This window comes from Osmia bicornis, chromosome 9 (genome assembly GCF_907164935.1).
Source record: "Osmia bicornis bicornis chromosome 9, iOsmBic2.1, whole genome shotgun sequence".
Lineage (NCBI taxonomy): Eukaryota > Metazoa > Arthropoda > Insecta > Hymenoptera > Megachilidae > Osmia > Osmia bicornis.
The window spans coordinates 2,554,184-2,579,601 of NC_060224.1; the positions used below are offsets into that span (position 1 = coordinate 2,554,184).

The 25,418-nt window shown below is 41.4% G+C and overlaps 1 protein-coding gene across 4 annotated transcripts in view; it reads left to right on the forward strand.

Moving 5' to 3' along the window:
* The window catches only part of LOC114872137 (poly(rC)-binding protein 3), a 116,581-nt gene that overhangs the window by 62,497 nt on the left and 28,666 nt on the right, over nucleotides 1-25,418 (forward strand). For 2 of the 4 annotated variants that reach the window (XM_029179004.2, XM_029179003.2), the window contains exons 1-5: nucleotides 6,416-6,604; nucleotides 10,788-11,044; nucleotides 20,031-20,087; nucleotides 21,726-22,109; nucleotides 22,683-22,805. In XM_029179004.2, coding sequence (XP_029034837.1) covers nucleotides 10,964-11,044; nucleotides 20,031-20,087; nucleotides 21,726-22,109; nucleotides 22,683-22,805 — 645 coding nt within the window. In that variant the 5' untranslated portion in view covers nucleotides 6,416-6,604; nucleotides 10,788-10,963. Of the gene's footprint in view, nucleotides 1-6,411; nucleotides 6,605-10,787; nucleotides 11,045-20,030; nucleotides 20,088-21,725; nucleotides 22,110-22,682; nucleotides 23,088-25,418 lie in introns of those variants that run through there. The other 2 variants (XM_029179000.2, XM_029179002.2) reach the window with 2 other exon arrangements.

A 25,418-nucleotide genomic window follows, 5' to 3' on the forward strand; every position in this document is an offset into this window, starting at 1 on the left:
TCCCATCGCAGAATTTGAAAAATTAATTTCACAGAGGAGGTCGAATCTATCTCGAGCTCGGTTATAAATTTTTCATTAAATTTGTCAGCTTGAATCACATTCTATTGACGTGTCAGCAGTATGGAAAGCCACGATGATATGTGAAATAATGAATAATTGAACCGTAATTATTACCTCATTCTATAGAATCTTTTGGTAATTGAATTGACAAACGATTCTTAAAAATTAAACTAATTATCAAATTTTATCAAGCGTACTCCGAAGGATATAAAATCAAATTAAATTACTGAGTTAATTGCAATTATGAGAAGATAAAATTTCCAGAAAATAATACTGCAAATATTTGTCAGAGATCGAATTATAAATAATTTAATTTTTAAATAATTTAGCGAAAAATAATGGCATTTAAAGGGTAATGCATGCGAATGAAATGGAGTGCGCTAAAATTCGCGAATCGTTTAGTCGTTAATGAACAAATGAACGCGCGATTTCCCATGGAAACTTCATCTTCTCCGTTTCTCGTCGGCTAATTAGCACTGTCACTCAATCAACACGCATTGTTCGAGGGAAATCTCGGCAAGAAGGAAGGAGATAGAACGGTGAAGGCGTCTAAACTGCAGATACGGTTAACTGGTAAAATTTGCAACTAAATGCGAGAGGTTGCAGCAAGTCTTGTCGCCGTGAAACTTTCGCGAGATGAACTTTCGACGGCGTAAACACGACGATACGAGTCAATGCTAATTACCATCTCCAGCGCGGGGAACAACGGCAATTAACTTTGCTCTAATTGCTGGTTTTAACGAGGATGAAGCCGGGGGACGGTAACGGGACAGGTAAAAGTGGCAAGAAAATTGTAGAAAATCAAGGATTTGTAGAAATTCGAGATATATTTTTAAAATTGAAAAATTTCCTCAACGAAATGATAAATCGAGGAAAATGGCGAAGAATACACGATCGGAGACAAAGGAAAGAGAAGACGAGGGTGAATCAGAAAATGGTGGACTGTGAAGAAGCGAGATAACAGTCGGCGCAAAAGTGTAGTGAAAGAGAATTCGAAAAAATGAAACGGGCAAAAATGCTACAGCAGAAAAATGAGATAGAGCGAGAGATAATAAAGGGAAGAACTTGAAGAGCAAGCGCTTCCGGTGAAGAACGAGGGAAACCGGAGAACAATGAGGGAAGGACAATCGAGTCTGACGGAGAATCAGAGAATAAAATGTAAAAAAACGGTACATATGAAAAAATAAAAATAAAAATTTCCAATTGAAACGATAAATAATTCTGTAAAAGGCAAGCTAGTTTAACGAAGAAGAATGATTACGAGAAGCAATAAAATTGTAATTCAAATATTTGCAGTGACATAGATCATCAAAGGACAGAAGCAACAAGAAGCGAAGAGGCGTTCCATTTTCAAACTCATCGTGAACTTTGACTTCCTACAATCCCGAGCCGACGTGCAAAGACAATTTACGATCACGACGTCGCGTCGTGTGCATTTATGCACGCATTCGCCTCTCTGTGTACTCCGTTTGTGTATTCGCGAGTTTGTATGCATATGCAATGCGGGTGGCGGGCCACGATACAGGTATAATGACGAGAAGCGTCGAAATTGAATTTCCGTGAATTGTCGAATCGTCAACGAAACGAGGAAAACAATTTCACAGCTCTGTCTTTTCATTATTCTTCGGCTATAAAATCCTCCCCTTTATACAAAAACGTATGGTTCAACTCGAGCCTAAAGATAAGGCTTGATGTCTCCAAGTTTCCAATTTTTTTATTCCAATCCTTTAACCCTCTTAAGTACCTATGCAAATCTACCCCTTAACATTCCCTTCCATCCTCCCAAGACAAACCACAAACTACCAAGAAGATCCACACGATCGAACTTCCCCTAAAACAAAGTACTTCTCTGAACCTCCGTTTACCTGTCTCCTCGAACTGCACATTATCGGTCGTCACCATGATTTACCCACCTGTTCGCTCTACTCGCGACTAGTTAACTGCGCGTGGTGCGACAGGGAAATTATAATCCACTTAACGAAGATCCGTACTCGTTAGAATTTCATTAGTAGCATCCGCCGTGTGGGGGTGGGAGGTGACAAGATGGGACGTAGGTAGCTTGGGGTTATTTTCTAACGAGGCCTGATTAAACAAGCGATGACTACATGCTTCCCGGTCAAGGTGCCGTTGCTGGAAGCCTTAAAACTCGCGGGGCGGAAGAAAAGGGACGGAGGAGGAAGGATGAAAGGCAAAGAGTAACGTAGAACAATGCTTTCTAGATGAAAGAGTTTTCAGGCCCGTAGGCGGTCGAACGGTGCTTTTCTATCCTCCTCTTCACGTTTCTCTGCTAGCTGATAACCTTTCCCCGTGCGCTACCTTCGACGATTAGTCGAGCGAATCGAAACAAAACAGTGACCACAGTTTTTGCCCCTGTTAAAGGCGGCCAAGAGAGTCGGAAGGGTAGAAAGAGGTACGAAAAGGGGGACCGGGTGGGTGTCGATGAAGCGAACCGAAGAAGGGGATGTTTGCTTAGGGTACCGTTCGAGGCCACTTTGGCGAAAAAACGTGTCGCGTGCTGGTGCGATAACGTTGTTACACAACGCTGGAAATAACGTGGGGTTGTTTCGAGAACTCCGGGGTTGGGGGATGTGTTCGTTCACTGGCTCGTAAAGTGGGCTAAGCATGATCTTATTACTATTAGGCCTGCACTGTTTTTCCTCCCTTCGCTCTTGTTTCTCTATGTCGAACGCTTATCGCATTCCCTGCCGGTCGGGGCGCACACCGAGCTGTACTACTGAAACGGGGCGATCAAGTGATAGTTGAGCAAATAAAATGAAACTCGAGGGATGATTGTTGACTTAACGTGTTGCGAACTGTGTAGAGTAAACTGACAAGTTTTACTTGTTAATAGAGCTGATTGCAAATTATGATCTGAAATCCTACTACTATCTTGTATCTTGGTATTCATTTTATTTATTTATTTATTTAAGCGGTACAATTTATATTAATATATGATATTAGCAGGCCGCGTGTCCAGATCAATCTCAGCATCATTTATCCATCATCAGAAAGAAAAGCTAAGAAATTTCTTTAACAATATTGAAAAGGAAGATCGCTTTCTTATAATTCTGAAGCTTAAACAGCAACTACCATCCATCACGCGTAAAACCGTCGACCAAGTAGCTGGCAGGAACTGCAGCTCGTTAGAGAGGAAGGCTCGTTCCTACCTTGCCATCTCACCTCGTCGTTCGCGGGGTTAGAAAAGAGGCACTCGTGTCCGCGTGAAAAAGCAAGAAGTCGCCCCAATAACCGCGCGTACAGCTCCAATAACCGCGGGCTGCTTATCACCCCTTCCGGTCTCGCGTTCTTTCCCCCTGGCGCATAGCGCAGCAAGGAGGAGGAGAAAGAGGGAGGATTCAACCCCATCTGGTTGGAAATCTTGTCGCGACGCCGGTGACGCCGCCTCATTTCCGTCAACCTCCGCAAGCGTCGTTCTCCAGGAGATTTCTCGGCTGAGAGGGTTGCCCTGCCGTGAAACACCCCTGGAGAGGGTGGTAGCTGTTTGCAAGCGTGCAGCAGCAGCTCGATCTCGGACTCGGCTAGGCTGTTTGTTCGCGAGTCCTCTCGGTGTCGCTGGCGAACCGAGACGCGTGCGTTCGTTCAGAAGCGGAAACCGAGGGGTTGCGAGGAAACTGACGCCGGCCCCGAGGTCGAGCTCCATTTCTGGCTTCTTCAAGCTCGGAACGGGGCCGACCCTCTTCTCGCGGTCAAGTTGCGTGACGTGATTGTCTCTGCGCGGGGGTGGTTAGGCAAATGCAGAGCTGAAAATTATTCCTTACCTTAAGAGTCTTCTAAGTGAAGATAAATCATTTTTAACCCTTTCACTGCTATGGACGCAGATACGCGTCATAATCAAATAAATGAATTAATAAATTGAGAAATGAAATAAAATTTAAAAAACTCAGCAGTCAAAAGGTTAGTACAGAAGATTGAAGGTTCAAAGAGAAACGCCTTATAATTTCCTTCGATTTCACAATATGAAATATTTATTCCGTGGAAATACATAATCAAACGGAGTTTTAAAGGGACAATGGCGGTCTCGCGTAGAAAATGGGTACCCTCTAATGAGCTCGCTCTTTCGCAGAAGTGTACGGAAGTGGGAAGCAGCGTTGGTCGCCGTTTAGTCTCAGCCGAGGTTCCATTGGCCATTGCAAACTGAATTTCCAATAATTGCTTTCCGCACCGCCTAAAATGATAATTAAATTCCTGGTCGCGCTATTACCCATGGCAAGCCATTGTCGTCATAATGGCCTTTCAGGTAGCAGCGTAAGGGAAGTCGGTGGCTACATTTAAGGATGTTCTGCAAACACAACATCCTTGGGCCACCTCGTGGCTAACGAACGAAATTGTCTGGCCAAAGTAGCGTTCAATTAATCATCCATTTATTGTCAACGTTTTGCGCGCCCGTCTCAAAATAATCTGTTCGCGACACGGTGGAAAATGATGGCGTAATTGTTCGGCATACTGTATTCTTCGAAGATGACGAAGCGAATTTTTTAGAAAACAAACTTTCGGGGGAACCTTCTAGAAAACAAATTATTTATCATAGAATTTTTCGAATTTCCGTCTTCGTAAACTTACCGTTTATAGCGTTTACCGCAGAATCCACCTTTCACGATTCCACGATCGTACTTATTGTTTTTCTCGTTGAAACAACAATTTACCCGCGATCGAGTACGAATCGAAGCTCGTAAAACAAGCACGGAAGAGAGAAATTTACCGAGTAAATCGCTGCCAAGTGTTTACCGATGGAAGATTGATCGTTGTAGAAGGTACGGCAGGATAAGGATAGCAAAGATACTGCCGCGATGTTGTTATTGTTGTACGGCTTATCGATTTGTCGCCAGTGGACCTTACCATTATATCCTGCAAACTCGACGTATAAACGGCCATTCTCTTGTACAGAGAGGTTCCTGTTTGTTCCCTGTGAATCGGTGAAACGCGATACAACGCGGAACTTGGCGTCGCTGCGACGCGTGATACGCGGCATTGTGGATCCCAAGGAATTGTTCCGTATGCCAGTTAATTTCCATTGGTGTCCTGTTCGCGGAAAACGCGCGACTCGAAGCAGATTCCAATTCAATGGGAACGCGATCGGTGATCCTTTAATGTCTAACGAATAACAGGTATATCTGAGAAATTGCGAATTATCTAATTCCATTAGCCGTCGGTTTCAATAACGTTATATTTAGAAGAGTTTGCAAACAATAAGTTCCAACGTTACAGGGTAAATTTTAAAGCGTTGGATATTCAAAATTAAAACGCACTTCTTGCATACAATTAACCGTGTAGCTGGAGTTTCTAGCGACCGTAGAAAACTCGGAAAATAAAATATCCTTTGTATTTCCAAGTAAGCTCCTTTTGTTAGAGCTTACCCTCATTGTGTTTCTAAACTCGTTCTTCTTCGAGCATGGTAGCAACGTTAAATAGGAGAAGAAACGTACAAAAGGGTTAAAAGATCCGTGTCTCTGTACGATTCCAGAAATTAAACATATTTATTGTTTCAATAAATAATATTTAATCCTCTTGTTGTCAGTGATATATAAAGAAACTGTGGGGGTTTAGAATAAAAAGAAATAAACATTTTAATCGACAGAGGATTTCGAGTTCGAATTGTACAGGAATTTTCAGTACGCAAAGATATATACGATTACTGTTACCTAATGACTATCCGATTGTGGCAATTATTATAGACGCGATTTACAATGATCATTACGGACATTGATTCTCGCCGATTATCGTAGACGTTGATTTTCAGTGGGCTCTGGAAGTACTTCATCGACTGATAATCGACTGTTGCAATTACTGAAATTAACGCTGTACAGAGGTGCAATTTTAATTAATATTCGAATCGAGCATTTGTACAATCGTCTGTTGATTTGAACGCATTATGTTAAACGAGTGGCCGGTACAAGGTAACTTGATTAATTGTCACTGCAAAGGAAAACGTTAACTAATTTTATTGTATCAACACATCATTAAAATGTTTCATTTTTGCTAATAAAAATGGATTTCTACACGTAGGTTTCTATCTCATCAATACAAATTAATGTACAAGGGAATTTCATTTTTCTTAAACAAAGAAGAATGCATTGATCATTAATATCAATAAAGCAATCAAGAATTGCACACTGTTGTCATGATCAATCATAATTTCGTTGCGATCGTGTAAGGCGCGACGAAAGCACGTTCGAATTTACCGCGGCGCGTAAAGATTCGGATTAAAGCTCGAACGCCATTGGTCAGCCAATAGCGTGGCGCGGTTGGCCGAGGTAGCGGTAGACGTCGCAGTATGGCGCTAGTATCGCTTGGCGTACACGCAGCAGCGGCGCGCACAGCGCCGCGCATCGACGGAATAGAGCGAGACCGGACGTTAGAGAGAACGAGGCAGACTCGTTCGCGTTCCGCCGAGGTGGTGCAGTTTTCCAGTGTCGCGTAGAGTGTAGTGTTTTTCTTCCTTTCCCCCGTTTCTGAGCATCGAGTGTTGTGTGCGTCGGTGAAGCGAAACCAGACCCCATCCCCGATGATTAAGGAGTGCATTTAGGTAATTAAGAATTTCCTTATACGGCCGCGCCCCATTAAAATGCGAAGCTACGGTTCGTTCGGGACGCCTCGCAACGAGGAACGGACTACGGTGCGCCACCATAGCGCACACGCCGCGCCGGCGTTATTATCGTTCGACCGTTTCTTCGAAATTATTCAACGAATTACGTGCCGTATCCTAGTGTTCCTTGGATCGTAGGGATTGTTGTTTTTCCACGCGGATCGTGTGTGAATCGTACGCGAGGTGTGCATGGGGGATGAAATACGAATATACGGTGCCGGGAGGGAAACGTTTCGCAGCGTGGTGTGACGCCGCGTCAATGTCGATTCGTTCGAAAGACTCGATCAGAGGTTCGTTAAGCGAACGGTTGTTCTCGTCGGTTCGGTATCTCCCTTTCCCTTTTCCTGCGCTGCTAGAACAACTTACGTGTACTACGTAAATTCAATGGTGGTCACGGCTATCTTATCGTTTTACCACTAGTACAGTGGCAATAGTGAAGCAGTGTGTTTTCGTTGGCCGCGTGTTTGTATCTCGCGTTGTATCTCTTCTCGTGTTTCCACGCCACGGCTGTATAATAAACGTTGGCTGCGTAATTGAAACGTACATGGAATATAAAAGGCGAACAGCAAGGAAGATAGGAAGCTGGTGTTGGCAAATCGAACGATCGGTTCTTTTCCCCTCTACTCCAGATATTAACGAAAGAGGGAAAGAGAGAGAGAGAGATACAGAGCGAGATACATAGAGAATGAATGCTCCTGTATGTGTGAGTGAACGTGTAAGAGAGACAGAGACATTCTAGACTACCGATTGCTTTTCTCTCGTGACTGTACCGCTTCTGGTCGTCGACTTGCACATATCTGCGTACCTTTTTCCACGCACGCATTCGATGCCCGCCACATACGTATATAACCGCCGCGTGCTACTGTCCCCCGAAAACAATGTTGTTTCTTGCTTCACGATTTTGATATCGAAAGTAAAGAATTCCTTCAAATCTGTCTTCCCTTCCGACAAAAGAATCCGAACGATATATTACACGCGCGTATCTGTATTACAAGTTGAACACGTAACCGCCAATCAAATGTCCCGTTGTAATTGTTTACAGCACGCGATACACGTCTATCCGTCGGACGGCGAGTCGAACCTCACGGTAATTAGCCGCGTTTAATTTCTACACGCGGAAGTTCGTGAAAAGGGATTAATACGCGTGCATCAGAATTTCCATGCGAAATCGTTCGAAATCGAGTCATGATGAATTACTTTTCCAATTACTGTATATAATATCGGTTGCGCTGTTTAATCCGTTATTACTCAAAATTGCACATATACGGTATGTATTTTGTTGTACCTTTAGTGGTTACAAATTTTTAATTACATTTTTTATACTGACCATTTAAATAATTCTGTACACCTCGGTAAAGAAGGGAATCGCAATTTCAAAACGGACAACATACGTTTCTGTAAATCTCCGTTCACAATCGGTTTGAATCGTTTCAAACGTGCACATGACTCACGTAGCAAGGGAGAGATACGGTGTAGATTGACAAATCGTAGGCGATCCTGCACACCGGATCCCCGTGGAATTATGGACAGATCTTGTGATTGCTCGAAATTAACCGCGACGTTGTTATCGTCCGTGAACGGTTACGCAATGCCTGGTGCAACGACCCTCGTGTCACAGTCGAAAAACGATTGCTTCTTCTTTACGTGATTATAGCGGGAAACAACGACGATTTAACCCCGTCGCTACTGTGGCCGACTATATTCACTCACCGTGAAACGATCGCTTCCTACTACTGTACCTTTTCTAATTAAAACCTTCCATTTCCCATGTTTCATTTTTTCAGATATTTCGAAATTTTTAGGAAACTTGGAACATCTTATGTACTTCATTTCTAGAAATCTAGAAATATTTCAATTTTTCTTTTTTTTTTTTTTTTCATTTGAATGTAAAATAAAATAGATGTACAATTCGCGGCAGGGGCGAGCGTAGGCGAATGGGTTAAAGTCGATTCGGTAGTGAAACGATCGGACCATTGGTGTCGTTTAAGTTGTGCACACACTCAGAACGCGGCGTGTATAACGGAACGCAGATTGCACTGAATTCCACAGTCCAATTGCATTGCGGACAGCAGCAGAGCGAAACGGTCACAGTCGCCCAGTACAGACGTGTGGTCGATTAGAAAGACAGGGAAGGCTAAATATAGTACGTTCGCGTTAACAGAGCTTTTCAATTTGTAATTCAGATATTTCACGATGCGGCGGTATACCCGTGGTAATTAACGTTCTGTTTTATCAGGGTACCCACCTGTGTATCTGGAGATACATCGGACAACGATGGAAGTTGTACCATGTATATTTTCGTTAGGGCTAGTTTCCCATAAAATCGTTTCAAAAATAATTCATTTTTACGATAGACATTTAAAGTACTTTAGATGTAAGTTTTCCTTTACTATAGAGACAATATAGGAGGTATAAAATTTTATCATCAATTCTCTACGTAAACTTGTAATCGCACAAGCTGGAACGACGATCAATACGCGTAAACGTGTTTGATGCGTTATAAAATTTAAGAGAAAAATAATTGCGCGCAGCTGAAATGTTCTTCTTCCAAGAAAATCGTATGACGAGTAGTTAATAATGTATTGTATGCGTTTTTTTATCGATGCAAAGTGTTTCACGCTGCACGTGCAAATTAAAAGCGCGTTCATAACGGACAGAGCAAGAAACCCGTCTGACGCACCTTTAAGTAGGCCCTGGAGTGGGGGGTACCGAGACAGGGGCGTAGCATTGAACGCGGGAACCTTCTCTGTTTTCCGGGGAATGGGAAGTTGTTTGTGTAAAGGCTTTATCCAAAGCAAACAGTCTCCATTGTTTCCGTGTTTCGTTGAGACTACAATTTAACTATTAATATTACTAGCCTGTTGAACCCAGAGCACATAGATTAAATTGCATGGAAATGATTATTAACGGGGAATACGTATGGACGATCAATACTAACAATTATTTTATTCATATTTATTTCTGAAGTGTACCATATTATATGCAGTTTTCATTTATTGGATCTTATTTATACCTGCATAAATGACATCCTTATGTTCTAATCAATAACTGTGTGCACACATTTAAAGCCTTAATGCACTGCAATACTGTAATTTATTGGACTATAAATAAAGTTCGTAATTCCGGGATTGAAGCTAACAAACACTGTCCGGTTTAATAGTTTATCTAAAATAGAAAAATGACAGAAAATTCATAGTATCTGTTAATTCCTCGTTGGATATTCTCGTTTAATAACGAAGTTAATAATTGCTTTACGTTCCATTGAAATCGGTATGAAACTTTACTTCAACTCGTTCCATATGCTCATTGTTTTGAAGTTAGATTGTTCTTCGGTATAATAGTTTGTGTGTATCGTGGTTGCCGTTTGAGCCATTTGTTAGAAACATTAAATCAGATAGGTATTACTGCTACCGTTTCGTCTAAAATCCTGAAATCTGTTTTTAAACAATAAATGGGTTTCTAACACCCTTAATACTCGGCAGGTATTTCTAAATTCAGCGATTTTCTGGAAACTTTTCCAAGGTGCAAACTTTCCATAGATGTAGATATTCTATTTATAGTCTTCCGAGTAAAATCGTCGAGTTTCCATCGGTTTGTACAATAGATATTTCTCGGGAAGCATTTAAATTGAAATCGATTGTTGAGATTTTCCTTATCCAGCAATTAATCGTCGATGGATATTCCATTATTATTTCTTCGAATCGCTTAAACTCAGATGTATTATCCGAATAAAATTTTTACTTCATTTCAAGCAAAATTATGTTTAAAAAAAAAAAAGAAAAATACTTGCACTGTTCCTTATGATCAAAAGTTCTATTCAAGTGACTTTTATATACACGTGGCTGTAATGAGGAAGCGGTTCGTTAGAAGCAACAAAGAACAGGGATAAGATAGAACCGACGATACACGTGTGCGTTGAAAATAGCGTCAATTCAGAATGGAATTTCCTTTGTTGAAATTTTCCTGGAAAATTGTGTGCATCGTGCCAACAAATAATTATGTTCCTCAGTGGATACTTTCCCAAAATAGGAAAAGTTAGAATGGAAATGGAATGTCTTCTAGATGATTTCTTTCTTTTTTTTTTTAGGGTTGTTTGATAATGTTTGGAACATTTTGATTTCAGTGCAAGGACTGAACATACCTGGGATCGTTTGGAAAGCACGTCCCGCAAGAGCCCTCCAGCCAAAATCACTCGCCTAACCTCTTCCCTGCCCACCTTATCCTGCCTCATATCCTTCCCCTCCCCCGCAAGTATCAAGAAGACCCTTCCTTCTCAATCAAAGGATCTGTGACTTCATTATGGACAGTATGGATTCCAAACCAGTCCTGAACGATGACCCCTCAGTTACCCTGACCATCCGCCTGATTATGCAGGGCAAGGTAAGAGCCACCATCTATCCTCTGCTATACCGTTATTAACCCTTTCGTTATTAAATTCATTAAAGCGTTTCGTACTTTGAGATAGGGGTTGATATTAATAGTAATTAAAGATAGAAATTTATGCAATGGAAGATACGTAAAATAATAAACGCAATACTGTGGACGAAGTTAACTTAATGAAGGGGTTAATTAATATTACACGGCTCGCTAATTACGCAAACTATCAAGCTATAAAATATAATGAATTCTGGAGATTAGAAACTAGATACATAATAAAGTTTAGTTAAATTGTATGGTAGATTTTAAAAACATGTTTCAGAATTTGTTAACACGCTTTGTGAATCCGATTGTTTCACGAACGTATCGTACATTTTAATATTAATATAATCCTCTTACAAGAGTTAATTATCAAGCTGTTTTAATCGAAAGGTTACGCAATATGCTTGTTCTGTTAAACTTTCGATGGGATTTTGCGAAAAGCGTGGAATTGAATTTCATAATTTGATGGAAATTCGCCGACAAGCTTTTGTTTAATTGCTACCCTCTCTTATCAAACACCATACGGTTCATTTATTTAATTTGTGTACACGCTATTCGTGTAACGCCTACAAGACATTAAAACTCATCGTTAGCAATTGATGGTTACCCTAGTTTTTTGACTCCATCCTGTTAGTTATGTAACAAGCATTTTATTCCTCTAATGGATGCTTATTACGAAAGGAAAATTAAAATAAGAAAACACGTAACAACCTCGTTGTTTGGGATAAAATTCGGTAGCTAAATTATTTAAAAAAATACATTAGGATGGTATTTCATTTTGCATATTTTAGAGAATATAACATTCTGTGTATAATAAAAATCTGCTCAGCTTTGATACAAGAGAGGACTGAAGTATGAAAGGAATTTTGCTATAAGATAAATACACACTGCAAAGAAACTGCTTTGGAAAATAGTTTTCAGAGGTGTTATCAGTTGAACACTTCACTGACTCAATTCTAACAAAAGACTGCTTATCTAAACCTTGAAAAACGTGTTCTCCAGGGTTTTTCTTTGAAACACGATATTTTCGAATTCCTGGAATTTCGAATTTTTAAGCTTAGGAAATAAAATTCAGGTATGAAGGTTAGAGATTGGACGATAAATATTTAATAAAATATTAAATATCCAGCGTTCATCGTGCTAATTAAGAGCTTAACTGGTCTTCCAAATATTTTAGTAAAATCTGATTTTCAAAGTAATTAAGAAGACTTGAGATATCAGTGTTTACGAATCTTTGAAAATTACACTTTTGATAGCAAACTTTGCATTAGTTAGTAGCTCAGTTCGCGTCAGATTTTCATTTAAACGATCTACCCTTTAAACTGTGCACCCTCGAGCCTGCAGCAAAGGGTTTCAAACAAAATTTATTTAATTATTACTAGGTAACCCGGCTTCTCTAGCTTGAATTCCAACTGGAATCACGAGTTTGAGCGATGTCTGTGTTGCATATTTGCATACCGCGAGCTGCAGATTTGCGTAGATCTCGCAAGGAATCCTGGAAACCACCTAAAAGATCGTCGTTATCGCTCTCGGCCTCTAAAATATGCGGCATTCATTTTGAGAGATATCTTGGTAATGAAATTTTCAAAATTGTTCCCTTTGACGATATTAATATTAAAAGTAATTTTGAAACAAAATAATATGATTAATTAATTATTAAATATTACGCAGTTTAATATATAATTCAAAATTGTCCCGCGTAAACGTTTATACGCAGGTGGAGGACCGCCACTGGTGTATAAATATAGGGTCCCTTTCGCTGCATTATCATTTGCCCTAGGGGGACTTAAAAACTCTCTTAATTTTATATTTTTATACTTCAATATTCAACATCTCTGCGAAGCAAATTGTTTTAAAATCTGTAAAAATATAACGTGCAATGTAAACATATTCTCGAAATGGGAACAGCAGGGTAAATATCGCGTTGCTTATGTTATGCAAATATTAACCATTAATCAAGTCTTTCAGAAGCTAAACTCATTAACTTCATAAAATGAAAAGCAAAGAAGTACGATGACGTGTTACAAGCATAGTTTTTTTAATATAATTTACCTTGGAGTTTAGGAATAAATTAAAATTATTTAAGGTTGTACATTTGAATATTTCGTTGGTCTTATCGATCGCTAAGCAACATTCTAAGGCGGTAATTAGAAAGTTTCGAAGCGGTCGTATCTGTACGTCGGTCGTTATTTTCGTCTGGTAATCCAAGTCCGACGAAAATACCGGTCTTCTCTGTGTCGGACTGAAAATAAAAATCGTAATTGTCGAAGGCCCGGGATACGAGGATAGGATTGTAGTCGTCTTGGCTCGTGTAGCCAGCTGTAAATTCGAGCGGCGTCGTTTGTCGATCCCGTTCTCCTCCGGACATTTTACTCTCTTCTCTTTTTGACAGTTATCGTGGCGTATTTACGAGCCGCGTTGCATCGCCTACCCTTTCGTCACTTCCCTCTGTTGTTCGTTTTTCACCCGGAAGTCGCCTCTCGCGCGACCCTTCCCAACCCTTCCCTTCCAAATAATCGTAAAAAATGATTATTTCTAAGAAATATTAAATATTTCCAGCGTATCTCCTTAAAAAATTTCAATTAAAAATCAGTGGAACTTGAAATCACCGTTCCTTAAATTTTCATTTACCCGGACAAAGTTTTTCGCGCTTCCATCAAACTTCTCCAAAGTTGCTACCAATTTCAAAAGTACAACTCAATCTTCCGCCACTTGAGCAACTCCACCAAGTTGCTCGGTGTTTCCGGAAGGGTTGAAAAAAATCCGTGCAACTGTAAATCGTGTGCTTCCAGTGGGCTCTACCAGCTGGAAAGTCAAAATTGCTGCGGACCCTACTCGAATATTCTCTATCCCCTTTCGCGACCGTTTCGGCCGCAATAAAAGGGACTAGCCCCGTGTAAATTGCGAATCCTTCCGTCATGTGCATCCCTCTTGTTCCCGCGGATAATATTGCTGGCTAAGTGCTCGGCTCGAGAGACGAATATCGGCTGCGAGAGAGGCATCCCAGGGAAGGTTTATTCGTGGTTGTATCTGGCCGCGATGCGGTGGTCGGGAAACAGGAAAACACGCGGAGGCTCTCTTGATAGAACGGACTCGCGACGAGGATGAAATAAAATCGCGAAGCGGAGAGGCGGTGCCTTCTTGGCACACGCGCGGCAACCGATTTATTATTGACTCGGGTCATGGATACGTGGCGGTCCAGCGATATCCGCTTCGGGGAAAAAACGAATCGATGAGGTGGTTTTCGGGGAGGTTACTTCCGTTCGTGATGGATGAACTTCTTTGGTTAATGCGTTGGATTTTCGGTTATGCGTTTGGAGTTTCTGGAATTAACGCTCGAAATTTCTTGAGCCAAAGCTTGGAATTTCTGGAATTGACACTCGACATTTCTTGAGTTAAAGTTTGGAATTTGTGCTCGAAATTTCTTAAGTTAAAGCTTGAAATTTCAGAATTTTCGCATTAAAGTTTGAAATTTTTCCGGTTAATACTTTCTGACAAAACACTTTCATCTTCTGAGATTAACACTTTCAATTTATTGGGTTATCGCTTTGAACTTTTTCAGTTAACCCTTTGACTCCCACTTCAAATCATATCCGGGCAATAAATCAATTTTTATACAAATTTCTCAGTGGTATTTAATCAGACATTTTGCAACATCCTATTAAAACCTATCAAAGCACAATTGAACACCGAAAGATAGTTTTAAATCATTTTAATGGTCAGACGATGAAGCATGCGCGTCTAATTTGCACTGCGCCAATAGAGGATTAAATACCAGAATCAAAGTACAGTACTGTTCAAATTTCCCAAGTTAATCCTTTGAATCTCTTACTGTAACCTTTGAAACTTCTTACGTCAACGCTTCAAACGTGTTGCGTTAAAAAAGAAATATTGCAAAAAGTCAGACGGAACAAAAAAGCCACGATGATCCATCGCGTCGGGAAAATTTGACCGTCTGCCAAGAATTTCAACTTCCTTTTCTTCACCGATCCGACGTCCTTCCATTTCTATTTTTTCGCCGATGTATAAATCACAATGCATCGTTAAATGGAGGGGATATTTCGTAATGGTGCATAGTAGGGAATCGTTGGCAAACGACGTTTCTAGTTGATAGTCTCGCATGGGAAGACGAGTGGATGGTATTTCGCCGATTTCACGATCTATTACGATCCATTAGGGTGTCGAAGTTCGCCGGTTAGACGATGCCGGATTCTCTACGTGCGTCTTCAGACGGGTTCGCCCAGATCCGTAATTAATTGTCGCATGGGTCACGCTGTGCTCGTTGCACGAGCAATTAATGTCCGCCGTCTTAGCAATTAATCGTACCCGGCAGACGGCGTACGAGCACGGTTAGCTATGTTCGAACATCTTTTTCCTACTAGTCATTGTATTAGTTTCGAGGCTCGAGGCGTTTCGAATCAGACACGAGGCGTGCAGCTGATTGAGTTTGATGTTTCAACTAACTTTCGGATCGTTTCCAGAACGTTGAGATTTCGCGAGAAATTGTTGGTTAAATGCAGTCTGCTCTTGATGGGAATTTGATTGTTATGATTTTTGGGAATTATGAGAGAATTTGGAAATGTAGGATATTACCAAGAAGAAGAAGAATAATTCAATTCACATTGAGATTTATTGCGGTTATCAAGTTGAAATTTATTCATTTTTAAGTTGAATGCTGTAATATTTTATTTTAAATAAAAAATAAATAGAACCCCTTGGAAATTTTTCTATATAATTGGACAGCAAAAGGTGAATCCGATTTTCACAAAAGAATTTTCTCTACCAAAGAAAGAATAAATCTCTGATACCACTCCAGTTATGCTTCTTCTTCTTCGATGGCATTGAAATCCCTCGAAAAATCTGCAGCGCCCATCGAACACCCAACGCTAACAACCACACACAATCGAGCATCCTCGCTTCGTCTGGGTGCACAGAGGGGTGCAGGCACAGCCGTAGGGTGCACACACACACGTACACGTACACCGACGTCGGATCGTGCTGAAGTGCAGTACGGAAATTATTGCACGTTTCTGCATATCTGAATGATGCTCCGTTCCATAGGGCTCTTTTTTCCAGGGATGGTTCGGTCGACTCCCTTTATCCTATCGGTGTGCACCCTCCTCGATGAGGGGTTGCCACCCTCTTGGAGGGTTTCCCTCTCGCTCGACCTGCCCCTTTCTCTTCTTCGTTCTTTATGCTTTCTCCTAGTTGCAACCTACTACAGCAGTCTGTTCCCCTCGCGGCTTCCTCCAGCTGAAAGTACAGTCTCTTCCAAAAGATATATTTGTAAAAGGTGGAAAATAATTTTTAACTCTTTCGATACTGAGATTATATATTGAATTATATATTGAATTAGTCGATGCATTTGCGGGTCAGGCTGTACTTTGGTGACAAATCTCGTTACAACGATATTTTTATTCCGGCGACTACGACTGTGTCGTCGATGGGGCTTCCCTGTACCTCTGTCATTCTTTCTCCTCGCCTGCTTTTTCTTCTTTTTTTTTTCTTCGTACCCCTTTCGCGAGCTGCGACTATGGAGCTAAATGCTGCTTCGCTCGCTTTTCTCTCGCACCCCTCTCAACTCGAATGTTTCACGACGCGACGAGAAGAGAGCGAGATTTTCTGCCTGGCTTTTGCATTCCTCTTCTCTAAATCACCCTTCCAGAGGGTTTTTCTCTTTTCACGGACAAGTGCTGAACGACTAATTAATCCGCGTTCAATTATCCACTTTGACGCAATAAGATACATATCATCGACGATCTCTTTTCGGGGACGAGAATTTCGTGTCGTTGCAAAACGATCGTTTTGGAAGGCTCGCAAACGAATAAACGGATACGTGGCGCAGGCTCTTTCACGCGAAATAAATACGTCTGGCCGCGTTTTTGGCCGAAGAGAAGCATTATGTCTGCAGGGAGAATATGCACGAGCAGCTCGTAGGACAGGCTGGACAGGGGCCAGCAACCGTGGCCAATCAGTTGCCGTTCAATCCGAATTATCATGATTCCATTATCCTTTCGATATGTCTACAAATGTCTTATCCAAACCGTATTCAGAAAATTTAACCAACATTTTGAATAGACTGCATCTATATTGGCTCTTTGAATATTAATATTAATTTTGCCATTTTGTGACATAACATTTATTTATTTTCTAAAGAAGTAGAATACCCTTTTATATAGTGTAATTCAAATAAAATAAAATGAGAAGACTAAGAACCATAGTTGGCAGGATAAAAATAAGAGATTGCCAGAATTTGCCAAAAATTCGCGCATTATTCGAAGGGATCAGGAAATTGGATGGTCCCATCCAAACTTCCGGCAATTTTTCCCCATTCCCGATGCAATGTCACGGTCGCGGTTCCCCCGGGTACCATAGTAAGTGGCATCGACATAAATATCTGGCTCGAATCCAGCTACGGTCGTCTTATCTTCGCGACGGGGATTCGTCGTTTCCGTGTTTCCTTGGCTTTTTCAAACACCCGGTGGTATCGGTATCTTTTGTAAACAGTCGCGTGGATCCGCGCGGAAGAGATACGTCCGCGGAAAGGTACGGTCAACGTCGAAGAAAGAAGGTTGTTCGCAAGAAGGCACGTATGTATCCGAAAGGCAAGGCCTTTTTTCAAGATTCTCCAGCGAAAGGAGAAACTGGAACGTAGCCAGGGCGCGTGGCCAATCGTCTTTCGTTGTGTCTAATAACCTGAAGACGATGCTGTATTTCATGTATCGAGCTCGGTGATCCGTGTTCCAACCGACTGGTCGTTTTGCTTTTCATGAAATATTTCAAAGCACCTTATTAAATCTTTCACCGAGAGAAAAAAAGTAATATAATTTCCCGAATGTTTGCCGAATAGCAAAAGGGTTTCTCGGAGGTTTCGGTAGTGACCTGTCTAATTGGCGTTTCGCCAGCTGCCGGTTCCCTTTTCGATGTCTTCTTGTTCCAGCTATATTTGCTTCCAAGGAGATTCGTCGACGGTGACGCGGTTGTCCAGCTCTCCTGCGACGGGAGGAGGAGGGTCCGCGATGATTTACGGTGGTTAGCGCCTTCGAGAAACCCCCTTCTCGCGACGGTCTCGTTTTAGGAGAACGGAGCGGAGAAGCTTGGCAGAGGCTAGCACAGGAACAAAGGGAGCATCGAAAAGTCCGACCAACGGCTGTTCCCGTCGATCCGAGAAACGATTCCGCGAGCTGCCGCGGAAATGAGTTATAAACGAGCCTCGTCTCGGATCCTTTGAGGCGTCGCGACGCCTCCAGAAACGCGCGGCCGCTCACAAAGAAGCCGATGCAAAGTGGCCAATTAAATATACAAGCCTCTCGCGACGAGATCGGCCTAATAGCTCGAGTGCCACGATATATTCTGCAAAATGTCATTTCGTTAAATATTTATAATCGAGAATCTTTTAAAATTCGTTCCACGTAAATATCAATTTATTTTCAGAGTTAGAAATTCTAGGTCCAAGTTCTTGTTACTTAAAAGTACTTATGAAATATCACTCGTCCGCGCTGTTTCAAGTGGTATTTTAAGCGAGATTTTGAATATTATTAATATTACACTTAAGGGTACTTTTTCGACTGAAATTCAGCACGTTGCATTTGGCCCGTTGCCAGGGTTGATTCACTGTTGATTCAACAGTTTATACACCGAGTAAGTTCATCTTTTGCATGTGCAGCTTCCACGGATTCTATGAACTTTCTCTTAGAACGGTTTTAGGGGTAATTTCCTCGTCAGAAGTTACGAGGGTGGGTGGGATAAAACGTGTATCTTATGGGACGCGAGTTGCGCCCGACTAGAGACGGTCCATTTTCACCAACAACCCCTCTGGCTCTTCTTAGTCTTCTCTCAAATATTCATTTACTTCGAAAATTGCTACAATCGCTTTACACTTAAGAAATATGAAAATTATAAATTAGAAGCCAGTTTTCGTTAAAAATTCTGATTAAATTCAAAGATTAGGATCTGTCTTAAAATAGCCAGAAAAGTGGTGAAAATGTTCGTAGAATGTTTCGCTTCTGGCGAGTACAACGGTTCGTAGGACGCGTCGGGGTGGAGATTATTCTCGTTGCGAGCTTTCTTCGACGTTTGTCGCTCGAGAAATGAAGAATTTAGCACGATACGCGGAGCGTTCGTGGTGAAACGAGACGCTGGCATCTCGGTCGATGTAGGCAGCCACCATCTAAGTTTAGAGGAGAGCACGAAGTGCATACCTGCTCGCCGAGAAGCTTGAGCGCGGTGACATTATCGTAGGGTCAGAACGTGTCAAGGAAGATACGAGATCTGGCTGGCTGGACATCGAGTACCAGCGCCGCGACTAATTATAGGTACGAGTGGAGAATGTCTTCTCAAGAAGCTTCTACTCTATTGTGCCTCCGCTCTAACTGCCACGAGACTTTGTTTCGCGATGATGGATCGCTGAAAATCAACCCCGGCAACACGCGAATATCGTTAAAATTTTTTATTTCAGCACCCTTAACCCTTTGATTGCTATGGACGCACGTGTGCGTCAGGTGAGAGTTGTCTGATTTGTGGTATGAAAATGAATTTAAGTTCAAAATTTCGCGGTACCCAACTGTGTCATTAGGTTATAATATGATAAGACAGATAAAAAATGAAAAATTAAATTGAAAAGGGTTAATTGCCAGAGTGAAAATGGCCCCTCTATAATTGTTTCATTTTAAAAATATTTTCAATACCTGGTTACGTGAAAATTTATCGTCAGACCGAGGTACTGTAAATCTACTAATTTATCGAAAAGCTGCATTAGAGGTAGCAGCACGTTAGGTGGCTCTAAAGCGGCTGATATTTACGACCGTTTCCACGGAGCATAGTAACTCATAAGCGTAATCAAGCGGGCATGTTGGAAGGTTTACGGTGGTCCCTGTTGCGTTTCTCTATCGTAAAAGTTATATGGTGTAACGTAACGATAACGTGTGCATCGTTGTTTTTGTTGCAGGAGGTCGGAAGTATCATTGGGAAGAAAGGAGAGATCGTGAAGAGGTTCCGGGAAGAGGTAATTAACAGACTCTTTAATTGTATCATTTCTCTTTTATATACGCTATACATTTTCCATTACTTTCTACCCATGAATCATGTATCGCGTAAAAGTTTCGACAGTGAATCATTACGTTATCTGTCGAAAATATTCGTCAACGCCCCCGTTTCGTGTTTCAAAGTTTCATTTCCCTGTACAGTCACACTTAATCATCCTCTGTCTCCATTAAATATATTGACACGTATTTATAGTAGAGTGTCGGGTTCTTGCCAGTAGCTGTTAGAGGATGCACTTAGTTGTTGCAATTGAAATTTATCAGAAGTGAAATTATTGATTAGCAGTCTGATAATGAAAATTTTCAAATTTAAGAAAAAAGAAGGAAATTCCATTAATTAAAACACGAACTTGATTCAAGTGCACACCGTCATTAATTCACTCTCTGAAACCATCATCCAGGCAAGCTGACCGTGCGGTTGATTTAGAACAGAGGGTACTTTAATAATTGCTTCGCCCGTAACGCCACATCCACGTGATTTTACAGTGTATTAGTTTACGGTACACGGGACTTAATTAAGCGTGACGCACGCGTGGTGTTAAACGCGGGTCATTTTCCGTACTCTATCGATGTAACGCGTCGTTTAGAATCCTCCGGACGATTTTAAGAACTTTGATCGGAGTTTACGATCTCCTTGATCGTTGCATGCGAAAATGATGATTAATAAATTAGAGATCACATTTTAGATGATCATTCAAGATTTCGTACGAATATTCGTAAACAATGCTCGTACGATCTATGCACACCTAATTTTGTCGTCACTGATTCATCACCCAGGTAGTTAGAGTGTATAAGGATAGTGTAACAAAGAGATTTAAAATAACTTTCAATGACCCACATTCACGGGTCGTTGTATGAAGTGGCCCTTGTTGCACGATAAACAAAAAAAAAGAAAAAATACATTGTCCTGGCTTGAAAAATAAACTCTTTTGATCTTCTAAAATAAAACACTGCGATCAACAAATAGTCTCTTTTGGATTTGGTCGCTTTTATTGAGAAGTTTATTCAGATGGAAATGTTGCTCATACTGTGAATATTTGAATAATTTAAATTATCTTGTCTTCTTTTTGTATTAAATAAATGAATGGTATTTAAAATTAAATATCGTAACAATATCCCGCGTTTTATTGAATAGCTTCATGGTCAGATTAATGCGTGGTTTTTTCAACAATAAAGTCTATTCATTGGTTGGAAGTTTAATTCAACTTCCATTGTCCGGTATTTAATCGGTTGAGCGAAGAGGAACGCAGTTGCGGCTCTATCAGCCGTTGAAAAATACGACAAACACCGTTGCGATTATCATTTATCAGGCGGTGATAATGACGTGACAGTGCACAGTGAGGCGGAACTATAAACGATGCGTGCCAGAGCTGGAAAAAACAGACGTCGTGCCTCGTATGGTTGGAGAGAATTTTCAAAGATTTTCGAAAGATTATTCGTTAAAAAAATAGAGAAGATTTCGCTGAGATCATTGTTTTCAAGCTCCAACGATCACCTTGCACTTGGAACCTTCGTGATTCAATCAGAGCAACGATAGATCAATCGATGATACTCGAAGAGAAGGAATTGTATCATCGCTAATATGATTTATTTTGTTTCAGTCGGGCGCGAAGATCAACATCTCGGACGGTTCCTGTCCAGAGCGAATAGTGACTGTGACCGGGCCAACAAATTCGATCTTCAAAGCGTTCACGTTGATATGCAAGAAATTCGAGGAATGGTGTTCGCAGTTCCACGACATCCAGAGCGGAGGCGGTGTACCGAGGCCGCCAATTACACTCAGGTTGATCGTACCGGCTTCTCAATGCGGTTCCCTCATCGGCAAGGGTGGCTCGAAGATCAAGGAGATACGAGAAGTGACCGGTGCCTCGATTCAGGTCGCATCAGAGATGCTGCCCAATTCGACGGAACGTGCGGTAACCATATCAGGCACCAGCGAGGCCATTACGCAGTGCATATATCACATCTGCTGTGTTATGCTAGAGGTACGTACCCACGGTAGTACGACCTCTCATTGATACGTCACCCTGGTATTTTAGTATTTTTTTTATGAATAAAGAACCCTATTCAAAAATTACATGTTCTTGCCTGCAATTAATATAGGGTTCTTTAAGTTGGTGACTTTATTATCCATTCGAGTCTTCATTTATTAGACTGGTCCAGGTGGTTTATAATTAACTTGACACATTGTTGACTTACTATTTTTATGATAGAATTGGAATAAATGAAAGGATAGAGGAATATGGGGTAATTGAGTAAAAATCAATGAAATCAACTTTTATTTTATTCCATACTTTGATTAAACTAAGAACCCTTTCGAATATATTTTCACGACATTTGAAACAAAACTGTGATTTATACAATTTTGTAGTTAACTGATGAGTTAGTGAACAATGTGTTAATAGGTGTTTAACCAGGGTGACAAAAGTTCCTTCGGAATGAAGTATCCCGAGAAGCAGGCAAGAAGCAGCAGCAAAAAAAAAATTAAAAAAGCAAATCACTGTGAGCGATGTTGACCGGTGTATTCGCACTCGTGCGTGTGTTTTTTTCTGTTTCAGTCCCCTCCTAAAGGTGCCACGATCCCTTATCGCCCCAAACCCCAAGTTGGTGGGCCATTGATCCTGGCTGGTGGGCAAGCCTACACCATCCAGGGTAATTACGCGGTGCCCGCCCACTCGGACGTAAGTACAGTATTGCCATTGCCCGCGCCCGGTGCCGGGCCCACCCCGCCCTCGCTGAATACCCAAACTTTGACGACCTCACCCTTCGCGGCCCACCCTTCATCCTCGGCCTTCGCCGCTTCTCACGGGCATCCGCTCCTATCCACGGCCCACCTTACCACCCCACATCATCCTCTCCATCCGAGCCCCTTACACGCCAGCGTGGCAGGCCTCGCCGACCCCCTGCTGAAGAGTGGACACTTGCAGGCAGCCCTCCCGCCCGCACACCTCGTGGCAGACGCCGTAAGTCTTTTGTTTTTCGTGATCCACCCCCCCCTCCTCCCGTACCACCTGAGATACAACCACCAGACCTGAACCGGTACACACATCGACACACCTTATATTTCCGTATACAAAAATCAGCGCCGATTGTACACGCGATACGAAACGCGAATGGACACCTTACCTTCCTACACCCCTTTTTCGCCACCCTACGTGAACCCTACGTTTCTGGATACACGCGCCCTTACGTGCTCTGCCAGGTCAGAATATATCCATGACGATTGCGGTAATTGATGGAAGGATGGACTGTTTTATTTTTAGGAGGATATTAGAAGGGGTGGGTTGGATGGGGTTTATAATAGAGAATTAATTTCATTGTACTTTTTGTATTTTTCTTTTATTTGTTTAAAATATTGAACTTAGAAGGCTAAAGTTAATCTCGAGGAAATTCTTTATTCAAGAACAAATTACCGGGATTAATGGTTTCGCAATACTTGGCAAGTATCGAACGATTCGAGCGAAGCAGTTCGATATCGCGGTTCACTTGTCCGAAGCATCCTAAGTCCGATATCCAATTTTCACCAAATGCCGTAGCGTCGCCATAGAATGTTTGCCCGCGCGTGTACCGGAATGCTCCAACGTTATATAGGCCACCTGGTCCCTCTCCTACGGAAACCCTGTTACACCCCCTTTTTACACACCTTGGTCCACGTACATGCATCGGCAACCCCTGAACACACCTTGGCTTTCTGCTCGACGTCCTTGTGCAACTTCGGCTCAATCATCCAGGGAAACAAGATTCCGATAAACTTGAAACTACATTTTTCAAAGTAAATCGTATTCGAGTTAGAAGCTTCAAATATTTATCGACAAAATTTTATTTTAAATAATTGTTACAAAGAAAACTTTGAAATATTTTCACTTTTAGAATAATACCTCCAATTTTTTAGTTTTATATCTTTATAACAGTTATCGATAATTTCAATCGAAGTTGCACGTCATGCCATTGTTTCTCCTAATAACGCGACTTCACGAGGGGATGAAATATTCAATATTATTTTGCTACAAAATAAATTTTTACAAATTTCTTTCGTTGAAGTCGCGTACTGATATGTGCTTTGCTTTCTATGTGATCCGCACGTGTCTGTTACGTGTATCGGCCGTCTATGGATTTTTCCATTTCAATTTTTTTTTTTCCTTTTTCGTTCACGTTTCTCTTAAATGTATACCAATGCTTCTGATGTACTCTCCCAGCCGTGGTCTCGGTGTGTGTCTCTCCCTTTCTTGTGCTTGCGATTGGTAGTGGGTTGATATCGCCTTTAAATACGCTTGCCGTCCTTCACGGTGCACAGAGATGATTAATTCGTTGCATGCGACATGGGATTATATACGATCGTATGGAACTCGCGATAAGCAGCTGATAACTACGAACGCTGGTGATTAAGACACGTATAAGCGTGTCAAGAAATTTAGAAATAATTTCTTTTCAATTAGTCAAAGAATTCAATAATTTTCCATTGAATTTATATCATTTTCAATATCAGGAGATCTAAATTTATTGCTGATAAATTCGAACTATTTTCTATCGAATATTTCTTTCATATTAAAATATTGCTCTAGATAAATTCCACGATTACACTTTCTATAAAATAAAAATCACCAGTGGTCCTGTTGATCGCGGATCCCATCGATCCGTGACCATGATACTCTTCACGAGAATCGTATTCGACGACGACCAGTCCACGCACCACCATGAAGAATATAATCGTGGTTTCTTCTGGTTCGAAGTCGTTACGATCATCGTGGGGATTTCTGTCGCCATATCGGACAGAATCTCGACGAAACGCGTGGACAGGTGAATTACACGTGGACCGTGGAGGTTTTATTTATTTTAAATTATTTTTCTACAAAATCGAGCCTGCTTTAGCATGAACGCTTAATCACGGGTCGCACGATGGATTCTTCGTGGTGGCTCGCCATTGGATCCGGTCAAACCGCGGAAACACGGGCCTCGATTATTCGTAGGTGGCTCGTTCGACCGGTCGATCGGCAGATGCCAATAAACACCACCCTGTTTATTGAAATCATAATGAAAAATTCAATTCGATGCGTTGGAAAACGACTACTCGCGGCAAGAGTGAAATTAAACTAAAATTTTCAGTGCACTTTAGAATTGTCAAATTAAATTTCGCGAAATTCGTATGCGTCTCATGCATCATTCACGACGTCGTTATCAAATAATCGTGGCGGAAACGAGCGTTTTAATTACCCGGCTCGCGAAAATACAGACTGCAAAAAAAAAAAAGGGAAAAAATGGAAAAGCTTTGACGTGTTTCGAAACGGGAGTTGCAG